Below are 19,003 nucleotides of genomic sequence, written 5' to 3' on the forward strand. Positions count from 1 at the left end.
GATCTGTTCTAGAGACTCATAGCTTGCTTCTTGCTCTTGCATCCTAAATGGCCCCTTCGGTCTGAATGCTTCCCTCCTTCTTCCTGGCTGACTTCCATTATAGAACCTATTATGATTTGGGCTCAATGATATTGAAGGCAAGGCTAGATTATGTCATTGGGTTGTCGAGCCTTAAGAAGTTGACATATGAATTGAAAATGAGATGATCCAGAATAACTTCCTTTGGAATGAAATCATTTATCATTGATGAGTGCAGTTCTTTTTAGAGCTTCTTCTTTAATACCATATTTTTTCTGCAGGACTGTTCTGGGCCCAGTGCTCTTCAACATTTTCATCAGTGATTTGGACGAAGGGATAAATGGAGAACTCATCAAATTTGCAGACGACACCAAGCTGGCAGGAATAGCCAACACTCCAGAAGACAGGCTTAAGATACAGGAGGATCTGGACAGACTTGAACACTGGAAACTATCTAACAAAATGAAATTCAATGGTGAAAAATGTAAGGTTCTACATTTAGGCAAGAAAAACCAAATGTACAGGTATAGTATAAGGGGTACCTTGCTCAATAGTAATAACTGTGAGAGGGATCTCGGAGTCTTAGTGGACAATCACTTAAATATGAGCCAGCAGTGTGCTGCAGCTGCCAAAAAAGCCAACACAGTGCTAGGCTGCGTTAACAGGAATAGAATCAAGATCATGTGAAGTATCAATACTACTTTACAATACCTTGGTAAGGCCACACTTGGAATACTGCATCCAGTTTTGGCCACCACGATGTAAAAAAGATGTTGAGACATTAGAAAGAGTACAGAGAAGAGCAACAAAGATGATTAGGGGACTGGAGACTAAAACATATAAGGAACGGCTGCTGGAATTGGAATCTAGTTTAATGAAGAGAAGGGTGAGGGGTGACATGATAGCAGTGTTCCAATATCTCAGGGGCTGCCACAAAGAAGAGGGAGACAAGCTATTCTCCAAAGCGCCCAAAGGCAGGACAAGAAGCAATGGATGGAAACTAATCAAGGAGAGAACTAAGGAGAAACTTCCTGACAGAACAATTAACCAGTGGAACAACATGTCTCCAGAAGCAGTGAATGCTCCAACACGGGAAGTTTTTAAGAAGAGACTGGACAGCCATTTGTACGAAATGGTATAGGGTTTCCTGCCAGAGCGGGGGGTTGGACTAGATGACCTCCAAGGTACCTTCCAACTTTATTATTATATCATAATCCATTGAGCAATGAAACAACCTCATCTTAGCACTTTTACTGTGCACTGCTTATTTAGTACCACAGACAAGCATATACTCACTACTCTGCCATACCTGCACCCTTAGAAGAAGCTGCCATGTTCAGCTGATACTTCTTAATGTTTGTTTATGTTTATGTTTATTGGACTTATATACCGCCCTTCTCCCGTAGGACTCAGGGCGGTTCACAAGGTATTTAAAATAACAATACAAATTACAAAAGTTAAGAACAATTAAAATAATTAAATTTAGTCCTTGAATAAAGTATAAAACCCCTATTAAACTCCAATTAAAACCCAATAAAAATAAAATTAAAATTAAAATTCTCAGTCCTGGCCGGAAAGCTCAAAGAGCCAGGTCTTCAGGTCCCGGCGGAATGAACGAAGGTCAGGGGCAGTCCTAAGCTCTATGGGTAACTGGTTCCAAAGGGCCGGCGCACCCACAGAGAAGGCCCTCCCCCTGGGTGTTACCTGCTGGCAATCTTTTGCCGGCGGCACCCTGAGAAGGCCCTCCCTGTGGGAGCGCACAGGACGAAGGGAGCTTGATGCCGGCAGCAGGTGTTCCCTCAGATATCCTGGACCCAAGCCATTTAGGGCTTTATAGATCATCACCAGCACCTTGAATCTCACCCGGAGGGCAACCGGAAGCCAATGCAGCTCACGGAGCAGAGGTGTTACATGGGAGTATCGGAAAACCCCCATCACGACTCGCGCGGCTGCATTCTGCACCAGCTGAAGCCTCCGAGTGGTCCTCAAGGGCAGCCCCATGTAAAGAGCGTTGCAGTAGTCCAATCGGGAGGTCACGAGTGCATGAGTGACTGTGCGTAGGGCATCTCGGTCCAGATAGGGCTGCAACTGGCGCACCAGGTGAACCTGGGCAAAGGCCCCATCACTAGAATGTCCCACAGCAGCTCCCAAGTCTGATGGAGCCAGAGAATGATATACCTACATGAATATCAGGCTAGTGATGTCTACTTAACTCTTTAAATAATACTTCACGATTAATGAAACAAACACCTTATTTCCACTGAACCTCATTTTCATATACTAGGTTTCTAAATCACAAAGAAAAGGGAGCACAAGGATATCTATGAGTGTGTGTGTGAGGTGGTTAAAAAAAGTCAAGATAGGAACCACAACTGTGTGATTGAAACTCTTCCCCATTTTAATATGCATGCAATAAATGTGGAAAAGGATTTACTGTAGTTCTTTGTTGACCCCTTGCCCCCTGCAAAAGATGCTCCTGAAAGAACATCCAATATCTGCTATACGATAGAGGTAATACCTTAAAACCAATACTTTCAGGCTCAGACCTATGTTTGTTTTTATTTATACTTTTCATACCATCTTGGTGTAAAGGACCTGACATGGTGTACAGTATAACCTAAACGCATTTTGAAAAAAAAATATATTCAATATATTCACAATTAACCAGTGGAACAACCTGCCTCCAGAGGTGGTGAATGCTCCAACACTGGAGGTCTTTAAGAAGAGACTGGACAGCCATTTGCCTGAAATGGTATAAGGTTTCCTGCCTGAGCAGGGGGTTGGACTAGATGACCTCCAAGGTCCCTTCCAACTTATTATTATTATTGTTATTATCTAAAAAGTAAAATGATTAAAAGTAACTGCTGAGGGTAGATCATGATAGGTTTTTATCTATCTTTTTAAAAAGTTCCTTGGAAGCCCATTGTAACTCTGAAAAGAATGCTCCCTATGTAGGACAGCTAGATGTTTCTGCAACCACTGATCACTTTTCAAGAAAATATATTTTAAAGGTTGCCTAGTAACAACAGTGAATGAAAATACTCCTCCCCATTGATTGCTCTGTTTCTTCGAAAAATTGGCAAGATGCTTATATCTTACCCCTGTGGTGGCAAACCTATGGCACATGTGCCAGAGGCGGCGCTCAGAACCCTCTCTGTGGGCACATGCGTCGTCATCCCAGTGTCGCCTCCCCTGTGGCCCCCTCCTCCCCAGCATCCCCCCCCCGCAGAAGAGTCACCCTCAGGCACAGCCTGCACAGAGCAGAGCAGCCAAGGACATGGCAGCCAGGCAGCAGGGACAAGACTACTCCCTCACGCTCTGTCGTGCACAGATGATGCTGTGGGGCGTGGGCGGAGAGCGTGGCCAGCATGGCACTGCTGGGCTGCATGGGAGATCTGCTGTGGTGGGCCATAGAGGTGGTGGGTGGCCCTGTGGGTAATCGTTGTGGGGGGCAGGGTGGGGGGAGAGGTGGGCAGGGAAGTTTTGGGGCACTCGGTCTCTAAAAGGTTCGCCATCGCTGTCGTATTCAGTTGGCTATTCACTTTCTTTTTGCCCCACTGGTTAGTTCTTCTAGCCCTCCAAGCTACGCTCCCTTCTTAATTCTCACCCGGTTCTTAACATGGGTTTCCAGACCAGTGGAAGGAGGGGATTTCCTCGCGGTCCTTTCGAGGATGAGTTTCACTTCATGGCTTGAGAAAAGGAAAATGGGAACTCATTCCCCACTCCACTCTCTAGGAATCGTTGGGAGGGATTTATGGAATGGTGGGAAATAAAAGGCTGAAAAAAACTGAGAAGGCTGGAAAAAGCTTTTTTTAAAAAAAAAAAAAAGGCGAAAGGAGAGCTTGTGGCTTCAGAAATATTTCAGCAGTGTCTGCTACAATTTCAGAAGGTCAGCCATTGTGACAGAGCATGGGAAAGATCTGCATTCCACACTTGGAATACTGCATCCAGTTCTGGTCATCACAGTATAAAAAAGATGTTGAAACTCTGAAAAGAGTACAGAGAAGAGGAACAAAAATGGTTAGAGGGCTGGAGGCTAAAACATACGAAGATCGATTGCAGAAACTGGGTGTGTCTAGGACCAGGGAAGAGATGATAGCAGTGTTCCAATAATTGAGGGGCTCCTACAAGGACGAGGGGGGTCAAACTATTTTGCAAAGCACCAGAATGCAAGACAAGGAACAATAGATGTGTTGTGATTCAGGGTCAGCCTGTGGGTTCAGCAGTTGGGTCGGACCACTCAGAGGAGGAGAGGGGTGTTGAAGACCTTGCTGAGGGGGTTGAAGATCTTGCTAATGAGAGCCCTCAGGCAGGCCCCTCCCACTTGGTCACCATGGAGACCCAGCTGTGTGAGCCTGACAGTGTGGATGAAGATGACCCACAGCTGGCCCTGTTCAAGGACGCCCGACGCAGGAGGCAGTCAAGTAGGAGTAAACAGAGGAAGGCAATGGGGCTTCTCGGAAGGAGGCAGAGAGAAGCCACGCCCTGAACTCTTTATAAGGGGAATGTGTGGGGAGGGCTGGTTTGCTGAAAGCAACCGCTCGGATAGTGTTTCAAAGCTCCTGTATCTTGGTTCATGTCTTGTTTGTTTTTGTAGTAATAAATTTGGCAGACGTAATTCCAGCCTCTTGCCGTTTGTAAAGGGGTTGCCTTTTCTGCAGGGCCGGTAGCAGGCTGGTACAGAACAAGATGGAAACTAACCAAGGAGACGACAAGCAACCTTAGAACTAAGGAGAAATTTTGTAACAGTGAGAACAATCAACCAGTGGAATGACTTGCCTTCAGAAGTTGTGGGTGCTCCAATACTGGAGGCTTTCAAAAAGAGACTGGACAGGCAATTGTCTGAAATGGCATAGGGTCTCCTGCTCAAGCAGGGGGCTTGACTAGATGACCTCCAATGTCCCTTCCAACTCTGTTATTCTATGTTCTGTGTTATATTTCCTTCCAAAGGATTGATTCCTTCATTGCAATAATTAGCTCATCAGGAATGGTTATAACTCTGGAAGGTAGAGCACACTTATTATTTGGAGCAGCAGGAGGAGGAGCTTTCTCTGTTTTTCAGACCTCTGGCAGTTGACAAAGATCATTGCTGGAAGGTGAACTGAGTCAGGATCCATAGTTCTTGTTGGTTCAGTCATCCTGTAAATATTATGCCACCTCCTAATCTTGAAAGCCGTTAAAAGGAAAAAACTGTAATATTGACTGTTGCCTTTATTGGTAATGTTGTTTTGCTCAGATTTGATTTTTTTTCCCTCAGGAAAAAGATGCTTCCAATAATTAATAAGAAAGTAGGGAATATATTAAAATTAAAATATTACAAGTATTCAGTGGAAGAGTTCAATTGTCCTCAGTGGATCCCGACTGAGGAAATTTAGACTGACTGGTAATTATACCAGCAGAAATCCTTAACTCAGAAATCAGCAGTCTGTTCTCTTGCATTTATTTGAACTACATCTTCCATGTTCCCTCGTCATGTTTGACATGATGGGAGATAAAATTAAGTCTTCTAGGAGGATATTACTGTTCTTATATTTGTATTCCTGGAATGCCTTTGCCATTTTAGCTAAAGATGCTGGGCTAGAAACCAAGAGACTATGACTTCTAGTCTTTCCCCAATCTATGACTCTGGGCCAACAGTGGCCTCTATTTCATTTCTATCTCCTACTTTAATCCAGTGGCAAAAGCGTATGTTCCATATGGGAAGCATTGATCCCTCAAGCCCTTTGATGTGAAAGGGCACCCTTACCATTCCAGCCACTTCCAGTGCCAAGCCAAATGCTTATGAAACTTTTTCATTTGCAGGATCCCACTCCAAATACGATGGAGCCAACCAATCAGCCCTTGTATGCAGAGTATTCCAATGGAACTCAGCTCAGCGTGAGTTCAGCTTCTCATTGTGTCCCTGAGAATTGCTGCAGATTGCATCATCCCTTTATACCAGACATGTCAAACACAAGGCCCAGGGGCCAGATCCGGCCCGTGAAGTGGTTTCATGTGGCCCGCGAAGCCATCCTGGAAACAGTGAGGGAATGGCCCCCACTGCCTTGGCCCTGGCCCAGAGACCCTCCTTCTGCCAGAGACCCTCAGATCTCTCCCACTCCTGCCCAGGCCCCCATAGGCACCCTTGATGCAAACGATGTAGAGCTGGCCATGCCCACCCAGTAGGCCACGCCCACCCTGGCCACACCCACCCGGCCCCCTAAGGGCAACTGCAATGCTGATGTGGCCCTCAATGAAATTGAGTTTGACACCCCTGCTTTATACCTATGCGCTGTTTCTACCAGCAGGACAAATGATGATATATAAGGGGAAATGTCTTCATTCACTTCCCTTGTTTCTGATTTTCCTCTACTCTACTCTTAGTTAAACCTGTGTTTAAGAGAACCTACAACCCTGGAATTTCCTGTGGTCTCCTATCCAAATATTTTCCTTAGCTTTTCCAGATTAGCTAAGGTCAGCTAAATGCTCTCAAACAATCCTTTCTAAAGGTGAGGAGCCTTTGTAAATTAGAACATAGAATCACAGAGCTGGAAGGGACCTTGGAGGTCTTCTACTCCAACTCTGTGCTCAAGGCAGGAGACCTTATACCACCCTGCTGAAATAGTTGTTCAGTCTATTCTTGAAAACGTCCAGCGATACAGCATCCACAACTTCAGGAAGCAAGAATTGACAATGCTTACATATGGATCATTGTGACTCAATAAAAGCAATTCCTTTTCCACACCCCTCATACAGAGGAAATGTGTAATTTTTTTTAGATTATATATGTTAAATGCTTGTTAACTATTTAGATTACCTTGCTAGATCCCAAACATGGGACAAATCTTTATTTCCTGTTTCAGCCTAACCGAAGGCCATCGACAGGCAGTAGTCACAACAGTGACAGCTCATATTTGTGTAAATCTAAAAAAATTTACACACACACACACACACACACACACACACACACACACACACACACATATATATATATATATATATATATATATATATATATATATATATATATATATATATATATATGGATCCTTGGTTTTTCGGGTTTTTCCCCGCGTAGAACTAAAGGTGTAGGCGCAACGTTTCGACGGAATCCCATCCGTCATCATCAGGCTTTAGCTTCCTTCTTCTGGGAGAAGCATGTGGCTGTTTGTTCCTCTTTTTTAAACTGCCAGAGGGGGTGTGTTCTGTGGAGGTGTGCTCTGATTGGGTAGGGGACTGATTGGGTAGGGGATTTCTACTAAATTACCTTATTTATTTATTTATTAAAAAACCTTATCCAATATATTTGGTGAGACCTCAACTCCCCTACTTATGTGTCCTGGTCTTTCCCTCAGCAACCTGGTTAATAAAAAGCTCCCCCCCCTCCCTGCACCAGATGTTTCTCAAACCTGTGACTTGGGATGCTTGTGAAGTCTCTGATTTAGCATTTTGTCCTAAGACAGTGATTCCCAAACTTGAGTCAATTACCCCAGATTTGGTAAAAGTGATTTTCTTTGCATAATGACACGTGAACCTATTGCCCAATCACAGTAGGAAAGTTGAAATAAGAACTTTTTGATAAATGGTGAAAAAGCCTTTTTGATAGGTAGTTTTGGGGTAACAAAGGAAAAAGTTTGGGTAACAAAGGAAGCCCTGCCCTAACAGCTGAAAGATTGCTCTTTACAATCTTTTGCATGCTAAGATTCAAAGCAATACTTGTGAAAGTAAGCATATTCAAACTCTTGTCTGTAAAGGTGGATGAAGATTGCTGGTTGAACTGGTGTCTTGCATGGTGATTTTATACATGGCAAAAGTGTGTCCTGGGAATGTGTCCCATCCTGATGATTTCCTTGATTTGCTAGTATGTGAAAGTAGATGGAGATGCTGACTTGGACATGTCCAAAGGGGTTGGACAATGGGAGCATTTCCAGAGATGATGTGATCTTGTCTTTTCTTCATGTGTGGTCCAAACCTACCAACTAACACCACATGAAATCCTTAAGACCAAAAACTAACTCATCCTTGATACATGCCTTGGCCTTTTTCAGTCCAAAAAACAATGTGTTTTCTTGACTTTCATTTGTATCATTGGAGTGCAGAATTGCACATGAAGCAACCAAGATCACTAAACCATTATGTGCTGTGTTAGGTTTTGTGTTAGCATGGCATATAAAACCAGCTGTTACAGTTTAAAAGTTAGCTTGTAAGCCTGCTGTACAAAGTCAGTTGTGGCTCATTCAATAATACACAGTTTAGTAAATATGTCTTAGTACAATGCTTGAACCCAGGTAATTTTAATACAGCATCATCTTCTTCCCTGTGGTTGTAATTACTACTATACAAATATGAGACTATAACTAGTGATTTTTTTTTACAAATTTTAAGTTTAGTATTTTCACATTGTTCATTGACTCATATAATGAATGACACAGCAATAGCAATAACATTTAGATTATGCCTAATGGCATTACATTTATCTCTCATATATTATGATTTCAGGAATACTTTCCACACCTTGGAAGGTAGATTAGTATTTGGTTCCTCCAGATTGCAGGAAACAATTGCTTAGAAAATTTATATGCATAATTTGATTTAGCTACAGAATTGTCAGATAATCCAGAGCTACCAATATGCTACTGATTCTGTGTTAAATTGAGATCTTAGTCTAGCAAAAGTGTAGTGCTGCTTTGTCAGTCATGGTGTGAGGGTTGCAATCTTTCCTTCCAAATTATTTTTGAGAAGTTCTGCTTCAGTTTGAGAAGTTCTGCTCAGAGCTTGTGTGATGGACCTTTGGGTTCGGCCGGTAAGGGCTTTTCACAGATATAATAGCTGTCGGATGAGCAGATAAAATCATTCCATTCACCATTAATCCAAACTTGGGCACAGTCCTCTTCACGACCCTGGTAAGTGTTGGGTTCACCTGACTTCCAGTTCCTGAGATGGAAGCAAGAGACAATCCATGTGTTTATCTCAGATAGTCAAGAATAATCTCAGATTCAGTAAACTTATCTCTGGAGCCATCAAGCTATTGTTTCCTAAATATTTTACTGATAAATGTTTCTGAACAAAAGTGGAAACTCCTCATCAGTTTCACAGCCAAATAGATTTACTAAATACAGATCTCCTTGCCTGGAAATAAATGGTTTTATGTGGCTTATTTTAGGTCATATGATTAAAGGATTACAAGTCTAAAGGATGTTGAGGGTCATTATGTTGCTGTCAGTAATTGCTGGTTGAGTTCATGCATCGTGTTAAATCAGCATAAAATTATTTTATTGCTTGGTATGATGTTTGAAATCAGTCTTTCACTTATTCTGCCTGTCAGAATTACAGAGACGTTGAAAAAAACTGGAGCTGAAGGTGAATTTCTGCTTCATGATGGCTGTTCAAGTGATAGCCATTCAGCTGGTGATGAACCACAGTTCCCAATATATCCCTCAACCTTAATAGTGCGGCCTGGGCATCTGGGAATTGAAGTTTAACAACAAGTGAAGAGCCACATGTTCCCCAACTCTGCTAACAACAACAATAAAAATTACTCAGTGCTCACTTATAGCCATTTCTGTAATTACTGCCATCCTCCCATTTCCACTCTCCTTCTCTATCTTGGTCATGGAGACCAATCCAAAAACGTTCATTTCTGGTCCGAGTCTCTATGAAATTCTGCAAGAGAAAAATCCAAGAAATATGAAGAAGGGCATTTGGACTGTGGCTGTGTAAGAATAAAAATGATGGAGAATATTTCCTTTGCAACCATAAAACAGAAGAAAGGAGAAAAATGGAGTTGAATTACTTCTTATAAATTCTAGAAATGAATGCCATCTGAACCAGAACAAGGCATCCAAGATAGGAAATATATGATACTTTAGCTTTATTCATGCTTGCTACCGGTATGTCCTGGGAAGAAAATTTACACCAAATCTGTAGGTGTCCTAACTTACCTGTTTTGCAAGACTATCAATGACGACCAACCGTGATTGTTTGTGTTCACAGTCTGTCCTGGCTTCATGCCAGGGAATTGACCTCAGGGAGAAGAAGTAACACTTTCCACTAAAATATTCCCATTGTCTAGTGTCAGAACCACACGGGAACACTGAACAATAGGAGGAAAAAAATAAAGTCAAAAATTGATACTGACTTGGCTTGTCAATTCATGCAAGATCAAAATGTGCTGTTTCTTCTGATGATAAAGGCTGATAAAACAAGTTGCAGAGACAAAGCTAGAGAGCATGCACTAAAGTAATACTGTTTCTTTACCTACAGCAGATTTTTTTTTAAACTGGAGCAGAATTGCCCCATGAATTAGAGACCAGAAAGCTAATCTCTGCTAAGGGAAATAGAAAAACTTACAGTGAAAGTCCTGGCCGAAGGGATCCTTTGAAAAATTGAGTCTCATCTTATTGAGTTCAGATGGAATTGCTGAGACTAAGATTGTGAAGGAAGGGAAATACATATTAGAAATCTTGCAATGACACTCCAACAACAGAACTGTAATAAGAAGAGAAGGGCAGATGACGCCCATCTCAGAAGCTGCTCTGGTAGGACTGTTTCCTTTTGGTCACTACAGAATTGTTACTACCAGTACTAACAGCCCTTTGAAGTATTCCGGGAAGAGAAGGCAAGCACCTCGTAGTTTGTTCCAGTTGATAAAGAAAAGAATACGAACATTTTTATTGCCACATGGAAACTGCTTCTAGACTTTGTACTTGAGGTGGAAAAAAATGAATTTTTGATTTTAGGTGTTACCAATTAGATAGGTTTGATGTTATCGAAATGGCTACTTTATATTATTTTGTAAAAGTAAAAAGTTGAGGTTTGACACTCGACTTTACTGCACCAAAGAAAGTCAGAAGTCAATCCGTTTTTTTTCTTTTTTCCCCTCTCTTACAATACTTCTCTACTCCCTTTTCCCTTCTCCATCTTTTCCAATATTTGCTTTTGTATTTTGTATCCTATATTATAAACTAATAATAAAAAAAGAGTTGTTCCAGCTGGATTGCCCAACGTCTTTGCAGCAATGTTTCAATGTTTCAGTGGAAACAATCTCCAAATTTCTGACTTAACTATGATTTTATTAATGAAATTGGTGCATCTTATGCACTGTTTTGATAAGACTTCTTTTCCTGAGAGATGGCATTTGCCCACAATAATACATAAGAAGAAAATTGCTCAGCAACCAGGGATACAATCCTATACAATCCTATATAGCATTCTGCAATAGATATAGTATACGAATGTACTAACAAAGAGCAGTGGGAATGGCCCTGGAGAATGAGAAGGGAGTGTCCTTGTGCCAGGGAAACCTAGTTTTTAATTATAAAATTGTATCAAAAACAATACAAAACTAAACAAGAACAGCTGTTGGCAAGTTCTTTGCAGGATTAAAGCCGTACTTATATTGCAAATATGTATTAGATATCAACTTTCATACAACCCAGACTTCCTGTTCTGCCTGCCTGATGTGGCTGGAATGACACACTTGGAGAGTTCTAGATTGAGAAAGACCCATCTAGCCTTAGATTAAAAACAGTCGATTCCATGTCTGAGCTTCCTCTAAACCAGGGGTAACCAAGGTTGCCTACCCCTGCTCTAAACCGTATTTTCATTCCCATTTCAGTATCAGAGAGGCCTATAGGGTTTATAAAGCCAGGATGGTTTCTCATAGGTGGTCCTCAACTTACAACCATTCATTTAGTGTCTGCTTGAACTTACATTGACAAACAATGATTTACAACTAGTCCTCGCACTTACAACCATCGCAGCATCTCCACGATCATGTGATCAAAATTTGGACACTTGGCAGCCAGCATGTATTTACAATGGTTGCAGCATCCTGGGGTGATGTGGTCACCATTTGGCACATTCCCAGCTAGCGTCTGACAAGCAAAGTCAATGGGGGAAGCTGGATTTCCTTAACAATCACATGGTTTGCTTAACTGCAATGCTTCATCTAACAACCATGGCAAAAAAGGTCATAAAAGCAGGTGTGACTCAGTAATTGCCTTGCTTAGTAATGGAAACTTTGGACCCAATTGTGGTCATAAGTCAAGGACTAACTGCATTAAAAAGCCTTCCTGAAATCTATTATAATACAATTCCCAACATTCCCAGATTGTGTTGGTTAAGAGAGATGGGAGCAGGGAGTATCTCACAGCTGGAAAGTACAGTATTGAGAAAGGCTGTACTAGCTCAGAGCTGCAAATTTATCCAGTGCTCCTCTTACATATAATGTACTACAAAGATCCTCCATCTTGCTTTAGAGTCAATATCCTTCTGGTCCTTTGAACCAAAAGCGAAGGGGGAAAAATGAAAACCTCCGCGGCGTTTTTCAGCTTTCCTTAGAAATTCCCTCTTTTATTAGATGAAATATTGCAAAACATGAAGGAGAAAAACATACCTTTGGAGAAGGCCACCGCATAGCCAATGAGAATTAGCAAATAAGAGATACCCAGTAGTACATAAATCGGAAAGTATGATCTTGGATTCAGGTGTCTTCCTCCTTTACGTGAAAGGAAAGAACGAAAATGTGGAAGTGTTGTCCAATTAATGGGTAGGAATTTCTGTGGATGTTCCTTATAGCAGACAAGAGAATTGGCCTGAGCTACTGTATATGCTCTTTCAGTCACCTGGTGTTTCTTTCAACAATTTGAGGAATGAAAATTTTATTAATAAATGGTTTCCAGATCTTGTTTTGTAGGGGTACTGGATTCTATTCAGGCCTTCTCACTTACAGTATTTTTAGAATGGGCAATCCTTTTTAGGTCAAGAGACTTATTTTTACCAGTGTGCTGGAAATTGCATTCCAAACTTTTGGTATATAGGAAAAACAACGATTTTTTAAAAAATAATTATCAAACAGGAGGGCAGGGGGTTTATACTTTTATCAGTTGATGCTAGTATAAACATTATTGTGTAATTTCAAACTGAGTTCAAGACTTATTGTCTTTTTATTCATTTCTTGGGACCCAATGTATAATTAAAAAGCAATTGATCTGTAATATTATAAATAAACACAAAGTCATTTTAAAGCTGTCCCTCCCCCATGACCACTAATTTAAAAATTAAAACAAAAAAATATTTCTGCAAATTATGCTTCATGTTATATCATTGGAGTTTTTTTTTAAATAGAGTTTCATTTTATTTACTTCTTGTGATATCGATTTATCTCCTGTGATTGATGAGACAGAAAATCTGGGGAATTGTCTACAGCACTGTTTTTCAATCTGGCAGCTTTTAGATCTGTGGACTTCAACTACCAAAACTCCAAAAAGCCAGGCTAGCTAGCGCATTCTGGGAATTGAAGTTTGCCTATCTGAAAGCTGCCAGGCTTAAAAAACACTAGTCTGTGGGGACCTTGATAGCCTATTGTCTAAATACATAGCAACTTTCTGACAAAGCATCCCCATTTGGGCAATCTCTTAAATATGAGCCAGCAGTGTGCTGCAGCTGCCAAAAAAGCCAACACAGTGCTAGGCTGCATTAACAGAGGGATAGAATTAAGATCACATGAAGTATTAATACCACTTTACAATGCCTTGGTAAGGCCACACCTGGAATACTGCATCCAGTTTTGGTCACCACGATGTAAAAAAAGATGTCGAGACTCTAGAAAGAGTACAGAGAAGAGCAACAAAGATGATTAGGGGACTGGATGCTAAAACATATAAGGAATGGCTGCTGGAATTGGGTATGTGTAGTTTAATGAAAAGAAGGACAAGGGGTGACATGATAGCAGTGTTCCAATATCTCAGGGGCTGCCACAAAGAAGAGGGAGTCAAGCTATTCTCCAAAGCATCTGAAGGCAGGACAAGAAGCAATGGATGGAAACTAGTCAAGGAGAGAAGCAACCTAGAACTAAGGAGAAATTTCCTGACAGTTAGAACAATTAACCAGTGGAACAACCTGCCTCCAGAAGTGGTGAATGCTCCAACACTGGAAGTTTTTAAGAAAAGACTGGACAGACATTTGTCTGAAATGGTATAGGGCAGTGATGGCGAAGCTTTTATAGACCGAGTGCCCAAACCACAACCCAAAATCCATTTATTTATCGCAAAGTGCCAGGGTCGCATAAGCATTGTGGTGCCTTCAGGGGAGGGCATGGGAGCGTGGTCCACTGGGTAGGCATGGCTGCAAGTATTACAGCAGACTGGGTGAATATGGCTGGGGTGGGCAAGGCCACCTCGATGTTGCTCATGGGGGGATGCCTGTGGGGGCAGGGTTGGGGGAGATCCAGGGGGTCTCTGGAGGGTGAGGCAGGAGGCCCAGCTTAAATGGGGGGAGGCACACAATCCTAGCTGGGACTGGGGGGCCATGGCGCCAATGGGATCTGGCTTTCTCTGCTCGGGGTGGCCTTTGGATTGCTGGGTGTGGGCGTGCTCTACCACCTCTACTCCAGCTTGCTAGCTGGCCGCTTCGCCTCTTTTGTGCTGGGTGGAGCTGCCACTCCAGGCGGCGGTGGCGGCCTAATGGACCTGCGCAAGCTGTTGGTAGCAGCGGCACGCGTGCCCACAGAGAGGGCTCCAAGTGCCGCCTTTGGCACGCGTGCCACAGGTTTGCCACCACTGGTATAGGGTTTCTTGCCTGAGCAGGGGGTTGGACTAGATGACTTCCAAGGTCCCTCCCAACTGTATTATTATTATTATTATTATTATTATTATTATTATTATTATTATTATTATTATTATTATTATCATCATCATCATCATCATCACCTTAATTTAATTTAATTTAATATTTGCATTTGTATACCGCCCTTTCCCTGAGGACTCAGGGCGGTTTACAGGGAATTAAAAATCAAAACATACAAAAGTTAAAACCAATTAAAAAGCATTAAATCACCCTGTACATTAAAACCCCAGTTAAAATTTTCTCCTCAGCCTGGGCCCGAGAGCTCAAAGAGCCAGGTCTTCAGGCCCCAGCGGAATGATCGGAGGTCGGGAGCAGTCCTCAACTCTACCGGCAGCTGGTTCCAGAGGGCAGGCGCTCCCACTGAGAAGGCCCTATCCCTGGGTGTCACCCGCCGGCATTAAGCCATTTTAGAGTTTCCACTAACATCAGGCCAGGCCAGGAACAGCTTAAGGGGTTTGCAGTGTGTGTCTGAGAAGGATTGTATGTGTATATGCATAACTAGAGAACTGTAAATTCTGTAGAACTTCATAACAGGTTCTTTTTGCAGCAGCACCCTAAAAATTGAAGCAATTTGGTATGATGGTTAAGACACCAGGCTAGAAACTAGGAGACTATAAGTTCTAGTCCTGCCTTAGGTACAAAGTCAGATGGGGGTTATCTTTTTGCTTGTCACCTTTTCTCAGGTCTGTGAAGCAGGTAAAAAGCAAACCACTTCTCAAAACCACACTAAGAAAAATGCAAGGACTGGTGCAGGCAGTTGTCAGGAGTCAAACTAGCTCAACACACAATTAAACCCACCCTGAAAGGTAAACTAAAATGAAAGGTAACAGGTGATCTTTTCATGGCAAAACATGAAGGACAGAGTCCAAAAGTTCAGCTCTGCTGAATCTTGCAGTGATCTGGAAATGTGCAGAAAGCTGCAACCTAATCAGTCCCATTTGTCCTAATGGTAAATAAATAAATACCGTAAATGCCTTATTGACTGTCCTACTGGAATTTGCATAGAAGGAGAAATGGACCCCACTCTATAGTAATACGTTTTTAGGTAGCTAGCTTTTTTGAGGGGAATGACTAATCTACAAGCAAAGCTTTTCAAACAATTAGCAATTTGCCTGAATGGCTTTTAAAAAGCAAATAATAGCCACACAACCAACTCAAGGCTGGGATATGGCAATTAATAACAGGTGTCCACTCAGATCACCTCTTTTGCTGTAATCTACACTGGAAGAACTCCTCACGTGGATGAATTTCTTTATATTGTCTTTTCAGTCAATGTAAATTATATGGCATCCTCAATCTGCATCAGGACTGTATCATTTATCTTTAGTATATTAAAGATACTTCTATGGTACTGCAATAATAAAAAAGACCCTTGGCAGCTAACATAGAACAACTAAAAGTCAAAGCATGCACAATATCAATAAAACAGCTGTTAAAACAATAGAAAAATTGAAGCTGTACAATGTATATTTGTCTTCATTTGTGTACAGCATATGCTACAAAAGAAATAAAAACTGAATAGCAATGTTCACATTAAGGGCTCTCTGAAACAGTTTGGTCTTCAAGGGTTTCTGAAGCACCCACAGAGGGAGTCAGCCTGATCTCTATGGAGAGGCTGTTCTTCAGGGTCACCTGACTAGGTAAATTAGACTCCACATGCTAAAACTATTTTTATTGAGACTGATTGCTGTGTGTCTTCCTCCAATTTACAGTTTTAGTGAATTAGGGAGGTGTCTGCCTGAGAAAGGTTGAGCGCCAAAGAATTGAAGCCTTTGAACTATGGTGCTGGAGAAGACTCCTGCGAGTCCCTTGGACTGCAAGGCGATCAAACCGGTCAGTCTTAGAAGAGATCAACCCTGACTGCTCTTTAGAAGGCCAGATCCTGAAGCTGAAACTCAAATACTTTGGCCACCTAATGAGAAGGAAGGACTCACTGGAGAAGAGCCTAATGCTGGGAAAGATTGAGGGCAAGAGAAGAAGGGGACGACAGAGAATGAGGTGGCTGGATGGAGTCACTGAAGCAGTAGGCGTGAGCTTAAATGGACTCCAGAAGATGGTAGAGGACAGGAATGCCTAGAGGAACATTGTCCATAGGGTCACGATGGGTCGGACACGACTTCGCAACTAACAACAACAACAACTGCCTGAGCTGCCTCTGAATCTTGCCTCATAGTTTAGGACTCAAAACAATGCTTTAGTCTTTTTTGCCTAGGTAATAGTTCCTATATATCTCTGTTAGGGTAATCTGATTTACTCTATAGTATCCAGGGGTGTCAAACTGCCGGCCTGTGGGCCAGTTGCCTTGTGTAGAGGCCGCACCAACCCCAGCTCTGGCAATGCAAAAAAAGTGGCAATACGTTGCAACACATTTGACACCCATGCTCTATACCAATATTCCTCAACCTTAGCAACTTTACAACATGTAGACTTCAACTCCAAGTATTTCCCAGCCGGCACTGTTGGCTGGTGAATTCTGGGAATGAGCTCAAGACATTTTAAGGTTGTCATGGTTGAGAAAGAGTTGCCTAGATACACAATGTCAGCAACGCTACAGTAAAGCAGCAGCACCGCCTCACTTCTGCCCCCTGAACTTCTCTGATGTGGGATTTACAGCAGCTTCTTTCTATTAGAGCTAATTGAACAGGCCAGTATTGACTGCAGTAGGGAGTCCTGGGTATACCTGGGTACCAAATCGTATCGGGTGGGGTTGAGAGGAGCAAATGTTTAAATTCTATTTCCACCCCACCCCTTGTTGCAGTTTGGAATTGCTGTGTCTAAACATGTCATTAAAAAAATGTGCTATTGCTTGGATGCTGTCATCCCTGATATTTCTTCAGATATTTCTAGCAACAGCATCTATTTGTGATTTTGTGGCAAATAGACAAATACTTTAGACAAGTGAGAATTTGAAAGTCTCACTTCAAGCAACTTGCTTATCTATTTGAAACCTGGTTGCCTTCAAAGGAAAAAAAGGACATGGGCTTATGTGGAAAAAAAATTAATGAAGGAACACTGAACATAAAATATGACATATCAAGCATGAAAATCACCTGAAGTGTGGAGCATAAAAGAATTTTAAAAGCTGAAAGTGGAAAGATCTTTACCCAGTGCTGAAAAGGCAACTGACAGGCATCAGACAAATGTCTATTAGTTACTTTACTTTACTGTCATAAACGTTTAGTCCCTGGTTGCCACTCATCACACCTCTTGAGTCATCTGGAAATAAGGCTTCAGAAAGTTGACCTTAGAGAAGCCAACTTGATATGAAGGCAAGGGATCCTCCAGGATAAGTCTATATCTCAGTTAGAAAGACACTACTTTCTGAATGGAAAGATAGATTAATACCTGTATATTTCCGCAAATCATCTGGAAACTTTTCTTCATCCATCCTGGAAAGCTGTGTGCCTTTTGTGTTATTTGGAAACACTTCCTCAAATAGGGACTTTGTGGTTTTGCTGAAATTGCTCTAGAGAATAAATAAATAATGGTTAAAAATTAGCTTGGAATGATTCTTTACTTTTCTGCCCTTCTGCCCATCTGTTTTTAGAATATAGTCACCTTTCAAAACTTACTACGTGCACCAAGACCACAATTTCCCCATATGTGATGAATATGTGATGATTCAAATATGTGAACAACCGGTTCTCTGTGTGGATGACGCTTCCAGAAGTCCATTCTGGGCAACAAAAAATTAACTAACAGTTCTGCCGAAGTGGTGCAAACTGGCTGAATCCCACCACTGGATGAATGGGAGCAATAAAAGAATCTTGCTCCTGTTATCAGGTTTTTCTTAATTATATAAAAGGCCTATTCTTTGTTCTCATCTACCTAACTGTAACTTATAACACTTACAGAACAAGACCTTTGAGCAAGACCAGTGAATAATACCTTATGATTACAAAGAACTGTAAATAAGCAAACAATCCCACAGATTTCCTGTATTAAGACTAGCAGTGAGAACTGTTTGGAACAAAACAGACATCAATGTGATACTGACAAATATATTCACTGTTATTAATAGTAGTAAGCAGCTCATTATTGTAATTTGCATTATAGTAATTTCAGAATAAGGGATGCGGTGGTCAGTGGGTTAGGACGCTGAGCTTGTCAATCAGAAGGTCGGCAGTTTGGCGGGTCGAATCTCGAGTGCCACAAAACAGAGTGAGCGCCTGTTACTCGTCCCAGCTTCTGTCAACCTAGCAGTTCGAAAGCACGTAAAAATGCAAGTAGAAAAATAGGGACCACTACGGTGGGAAGGTAACAGTGTTCCGTGCGCCTTTGGCGTCTAGTCATGCCGGCCACATGACCACGGATACGTCCTTGGACAAGCACTGGCTCTTCGGCTTTGAAACGGAGATGAGCACCGGCCCCTAGAGTT

General features: G+C 41.9%; 1 protein-coding gene across 1 annotated transcript; it reads right to left on the minus strand.

The window, feature by feature from the left end:
• Positions 1-8,693: 8,693 nt before the first annotated feature.
• On the minus strand, positions 8,694-18,013 carry LOC310635256 (hepatic lectin-like; the record flags this gene model as incomplete). The annotated part of the gene is made up of 6 exons (XM_083354008.1): positions 8,694-8,931; positions 9,548-9,660; positions 9,939-10,090; positions 10,348-10,422; positions 12,395-12,496; positions 17,971-18,013. 6 exons carry the CDS (start codon positions 18,011-18,013, stop codon positions 8,766-8,768), a joined length of 651 nt encoding a protein of 216 aa, XP_083210134.1. The 3' UTR covers positions 8,694-8,765.
• Positions 18,014-19,003: the final 990 nt, after the last annotated feature.

This window comes from Vipera ursinii (genome assembly GCF_947247035.1).
Source record: "Vipera ursinii genome assembly, chromosome: 2".
Taxonomy (NCBI): domain Eukaryota; kingdom Metazoa; phylum Chordata; class Lepidosauria; order Squamata; family Viperidae; genus Vipera; species Vipera ursinii.